This window comes from Sturnira hondurensis, unplaced genomic scaffold, assembly GCF_014824575.4.
Source record: "Sturnira hondurensis isolate 20B ecotype Veracruz unplaced genomic scaffold, ASM1482457v3 Scaffold0014384, whole genome shotgun sequence".
Taxonomy (NCBI): Eukaryota; Metazoa; Chordata; class Mammalia; order Chiroptera; family Phyllostomidae; genus Sturnira; species Sturnira hondurensis.
Genome location: NW_028087015.1, coordinates 38,972,941 through 38,978,940, shown reverse-complemented (window position 1 = coordinate 38,978,940; position 6,000 = coordinate 38,972,941). Strand labels below are relative to the sequence as shown.

At 44.1% G+C, this 6,000-nt stretch overlaps 1 protein-coding gene across 2 annotated transcripts in view; it reads right to left on the bottom strand.

The window, feature by feature from the left end:
* Positions 1-330: 330 nt before the first annotated feature.
* The window catches only part of WDR70 (WD repeat domain 70), a 221,689-nt gene continuing 216,019 nt past the window's right edge, over positions 331-6,000 (bottom strand). For both annotated transcript variants that reach the window (XM_037063201.1, XM_037063200.1), the window contains exon 18: positions 331-521. In XM_037063201.1, coding sequence (XP_036919096.1) covers positions 434-521 — 88 coding nt within the window. In that variant the 3' untranslated portion in view covers positions 331-433. The remainder of the gene's footprint in view (positions 522-6,000) is intronic.

Here is a 6,000-nt window from a genome sequence, read left to right as displayed (position 1 = left end):
AATTATTTGCAGTCATGTAAACAACTGTTGTGATATTGCGCAGAAATGCTAGACTTTTGATGTCTGTTTCCACACTCTGCTCTGAGATCACTGGAGACAGATGCGCACAGCGATGCACAGCCCCTTCCCCAAGGTCCGGGAAGTATGCACAGGACTGACGACTGTCGGGTAAAGGCTCCAAATAGCTGAAGGATGCAGTAATAGGCGGAGAATCTGTTTCTTATTTACTTCTAATACAGTTTAATAGCTGCAGATAAGAAAATGCAAGCATAATCTTAGGGAAGGGTAGCTACCAATCTTTTGAATAGTTCAATAAGGCGAAGGACAAAATCTGTTCATAAAAATGTATTTTTCATTTCCTTAAAAAAACAAACAAACAACCAACTGTCCAATATCCCTCCCCATCATGCAAACCGCTCTCATATGAGATGCTTCAGATTTTACGTTTTTTCCATTCTGGCTCATTCTTTGCTTCTTCATCATCAGATTCAACTTGTGCAAACATGGTTTTGGGCTGAGTCCTAAAAAGAAGTTAGAAGAGAAAAAATGCAGTTGGCAAGTGTTTATTAGATTAAACTTTGCTACTTTTTATCACATGAAAGCACATTTGGGAAACCAATTACATTTCGATTATTAAATATCAATCGTTAAATTTCTGGCAATGAAAAGAATAATGAAAATGTAATGATGTTCAAGACGAGAGCCAGAGTCTTTTAAAGGGTTTCCCTCTGTGGCCGACTAGGGATGCCATCCTTCCCCTGAGGGAAACGAAAGTGAATCAAAACCGGTGGCTTCTCGCATGTCCACAACCACCCTCACTTCAAACCCAAGCTACCCGGAATCCTTTGGGAGGGCAAATTATAGTCACCATGCAAGAATCCACACGCTCTTTATTTATAGCTCTCTGGGCTGTCCCTAGACTTAAGTCGTCCAAATACATGTGATTACAGAACTCACGGATGGGAGACTGAGTTAACAGTTATTTTGTCTAATGAGTTCAAAACAGCGGACAGCATACACAGTAATTTGAGCACTGCCAGCAAAAACGAAACGAGACAATCAAAGGAACATTCCCTCCGACGTGTAGACCCTGAGTGGGGAGGTCAAGCACGTGCGGAAACACGGCTGAGTACCACTGCTGGAGCCCCGGCCACGTCTGCGTGAGGCCTCACTGCACTTCGCAAATGCCCCTGGTTCAGTGACATTGCTTCTTACACTGTTCACACAGAAAGTAATTCCAAAAAAAGGTCAAATGTGCCCCTTTTGGTCATGCTAAACAGCTCTATCACCTTATAAGGAAACATTAAAGCATTATATCTGAACATGATATATTTTGGCTTAAATCTCCATTTAGAGTTCAACTCATCATACTGACATAATTCCAGAATGGTAAATATAATACCAGTGACAATAACTCCTGTTGTCTGGCAAGCGAAAACAGGGTTAAAGCCTGACGTTGTGTCTTGCTGTCCCTTTACTGTCCAGGGAAGAGGCACAAACTGTGCCTGTTCCTACGGATACTGTTCTGCCATAAGCTAGGTGCCACATTTCTTCCGGCACAAACTGGTCACAATTCCTGTCTCTCTGATGACCACACACATGGACCAAGAGAGTACCTATACACAATCCAGGTGGTTAAACTTCTTGTTGTCATGGCATCTACAAAGATGCATTATGGCATCTACAAAGAAGCCATAGCTCTAGCACTTCCAAAAGCAGCTGTGATGTTCACGGGCCAGGAGTTGCTGAGTTACTGGAAAGCAGGGCCCCGGCTCTCTAACAGGCAAAGTGGTGCTCCTTCCGCAGGCCCTCTCCCGGCAGTGACGGTGGCCAATTCGGCATGGACAACCCGTCCAGGAATAAATTTGTCTGGTTTAAAAAATCCTTTGAATTAGATGTTTAATCTGAGGGCAGAATAAAAAGAATATGGTCTTCTAAAGACATCTGGCAATGCTTCATAAGGTATTTAAAGAGATCTGAAAATGCTCATTAATTTTAGTTGTAATAGGACTTGTGATCCTGCTTTTTTAGATATAAAAAAAGAAAACAAATAGCAGATCAAAAGAAGGAAACCTAGAGCTTAAAAAGATTCTTTCATGTAAGTATTTACTCTTTTCTGTTCCACCTACTCCAAGAGTGTGTTTAGCAGAGTGGTGGCTAACACCGAGGGGCGTAGATTTAACAGGGGCAGAAGGGGCTTGGGAGAACCCTGTAGGGCGATGGAAATATTCTGTCATCTTGACAGGGGTGCAGATTACACAGAGATATACATTTGTCAAGACTTGAACTGAGTGCTTTTTGTGCTTTACTGTAGGTAAATTATACCGAATAAAGCTAACTTAGAAGGAAAAACAAAACCACCCAATGAGCAGAAGGTCAAGAACCAAGGAATGAAAGGGTATATAACTGAACACAAAACTTAGCACTGAATTTCCTAGCAGCCAAGATAAGAAAAAGATTAGTTTTTCAAAGGGGATACTATTTCTTCCTCTAGCACTGAACTCAGCAAAATTCACTGAGTAAATTTGTTCATCACCGCCACTTACACGGTGACTTTCTATTTTTATTTATTTATATATTTTTAAAGATTTTTGTGGCTTTTATTTATTGGCTTTAGAAAGAGAGCGAAACAGAAACATTCATTTGTTGTTCCACTTATTTATGCATTCACTAGCTGATTCTTGTATGTGGCCTGACCAGGGATCGAACCCACAACCTTGGTGGATTAGGATGATGTTCTAACTAACTGAGCTACCCGGCCAGAGCTTCTCTCTCTATGTTTAGACCACACAATTTCCACTTCCTTTCCAGCTATTTTAACTTAGAGGACATCAAATGGTTTGGAGGGTGGAATTGTCCTCCTTGGTGAAACTCCACAGAATTTATTTTAAATTCCACTTTTGAACTAATAACGATACTGTCAGCAAGAGTCCCACTATGTGTATGTGTCATCAGATCATGACACTCAGCTTTCATGTAGCCATGCTCCCCTCCCCCAGAGTGCCCAAATCAAGGCACAAACCAGTGTCCAAATTTCCCCAGCAATGCTGGTTGCCCACCTGTTCTTTTATTCTGTTGGCCAAGCAGATAAAAATTAGTGCAAGTGATGCAGACACAGCCCGCAGTGTCCGAGTCATTATGGATGAAATGAGACATTCACACGGACTACCGAGTCCGGTGGAGGAAAAGGGACAGCATGGCTTTCTTTTCTCTCAAGGGGAGCGAAAGCCAAGCCTCTGCCATGACAGGCCTTCATTGGGTTTCTGGGCACATGACATGATGGTCCTCATTTATTATGCACAGGTTGCCTTAGGTGGTTACCTTTTACAGACAACAAAAGGGAGGATGCTGCTAATCAGGTCACAGAAGAGGGACATTTGCAAGTGAAAAGGGCAAAAGTGGTTGAACTGGTTCACTCATCCTTGGGAGGTTTAGCATGGATTTTAGGAAGTTACTTTGAGGTAAATGTTTGCCATAAATCCAGATGAGGGAGTTTTTAGCAAAAAGCAAGACTCAAAGCAGCCTAGGTACAATGCAGGCCTGATTCCCCACGGGAGAGCCTGCCAGTGGGAGTGGGTCCTGTGCACCTCTGAGTGGGAGCTGGGCCCACGCCATGCAGAACGGTCTCCTACAGTAAGAACTAGGCTCCTTTCAATACCTGGTGTTGGCAAAATTACATATCCACATAAAACGAAGAAAAAACTGGACCCTTTACCAGATACAATAATGAACTCAACATGGATCAAAGACCTAAACCAAAGAGCAAACACGATAACCTATGAGAAGAAAACACAGGGGAAATGTATCCTACCACCTCAAGACAGCATTTCCACTGCCCACCCATTCTATTTAATCAGTTTCTCCAGAATGCTGCCATTTTCTTTCTCCAGAGACAGGCGGCCATTAACTCAAATTTACAGCTGCATGGCAGATTTATCTCAGTTGCCCAAAACAAAAGCCTATAAAGGGATCAACTTGAAGACAAAGAAAAGGAAGAGAACACTTCCTTCAGCCAAAAGTATAATCATTGTGGGTCCTCCACAGGTCAATGGGGATAAGGCAGCCCCGACAGAACCAGCCGAGTACCCACCTCATTGAGACCAGCTTTATCTAGACCTTTTGTTTTACTACTGGCTTACGGCCCTCACTCACCCATTATTTTCAACGTTACCTGGAAACTAAAACGAACAGAAGGCTGATGTGAAACTTGCTTTCCAGTCTGATTAACTCACTCGGTGAGTAGAAAATGTTTTTCACTTGACAATATGCATCTACTTGCTTATTGTCAAGTTACCGAGAAAAGAAGAGCAGATGAGATCTCAACACAGTTCTAGATGCTAACCACTCAATAAGCCAATCAGAGGAGGGCTGAAGCGTTTTTTATTTCGGGTTAACCTCAGTAAACTCTATCAGTATTAGCTATTTACTAATATTATTTCATGATGCAAATATAAAAGCTTAAGCAAATATCTTCCTCAGATTTATAAATTATGATTATCTGATACATTGTGCTCACTAACTTCCCCTTGGAACATCACTAAAACTGGATTCTCCAAGTTGTTTGTACACAGAGAGTCTTTGCCAGAAACTGTGGCTACAGACAAGAGACAGATGCCCCACAGCAACGGAGTCCCACCCTCAGTGTTTCCAGCCCACGGAATTTCGTGTGCAACAGTCAGTAATGAAAGCAGATTTCCCCTGCAACCGTCTCAAAGGGCACTTGGGGGTGCACCATTGGTACAGGAGATCCACGGGCGCGCAGGACTGCCCCTTCTCTCTGCTGCTCTACCCAGGCCTCCACGCTCAGCCTGCAGCACTCGGCCAGGCGGAGGTCTCAAAAGGTTTTCAGCTGCAATGAAAGGTCCAAGGTCACATTCTTTGTAATTAAGGATGTTCTTCTCACATGATTCATTCAGAAAGCATAAAGTGAGCTCCAGGGGAATGAGCATGAGGGGAAACCACTTGTAATAAATAGTTAGTCATCAGTATGTGAGTGTAAACCACAAGCTTTTCTGGCGCAAGGCCCGCTGTTTATTATGAAGGAGAACCTCAAAGCCAAGGCCAATTATAGCCATGACTGGACAATCTGACACACTTGTTAGCCCTGGCAGAATGAAGACAATCCCAATGAACTCTGACCCAGTCATCACAATTGCAGAATTATTAAGACTAAATAAAGAGTTTGACCAAAAGATTCCACTTGAAACGGTCCCTTCTTTCTGGTGAAAAGCTAATCAAAGATAATTTTTTAAACAATATATTAGAGCCACATAAGGAGATGAGAGGTAACAAGATGTTTCTGATGAAGGAAGGTCTATTTTCTGCAGGAAACCGACAATAATATTTTGGAACATAGACGAACACACCTCAGACTCACTAACAGGCACACCAACACATGGGTGGGCGTGAGAGGGCAGGGGCAGGGCGAGGGCAGAGATGGGCCTGCGTGAACCCCTCATGCTGGGAACAGAGCGAAGAGCGAAGGGAAACAGGAGAGCCCTCTACAATCGCCGTTCACCAGCCGCCTTATCACCAAGTGGGTAAGCAGGTGGCAATGGTTAAATCTTTTCTTTTTCTAATTGTTATTCAAGTACAGTTGTCTTCATCTCCCTTGTACCCACCCTCGGCCCATCCACCCTACCCCCATGAATGATTAAGTCTTTCAAGAGCACACAGACCTGAGACGGCCCAGGCACTACCAGGCACTGCCCTCTCTGAGTTCACATTTATAAAATGTAACTTGTGTACTGTGGGTGCCACAATGACCCCCCAAAATGCACATGAAAGCTGAGCAGTACGGCTGCAGCCCCCCTCTCGTGCTTCACGGGGGGGAGGGGGTGGAGTGGTCTCGGTGAAGGCACGGGCCTCAGAGCTGCAGCTGAAGCCCAGGACCGTGGCCCCCAGGCCCTCACGGCTCACTCAAGGGTCTCTTCAGCCTCACTGTCACTCGGCTTTCCCGGTGAGGACGGTGGCTGCTCGGCGACAAGACGCAGTACGCCG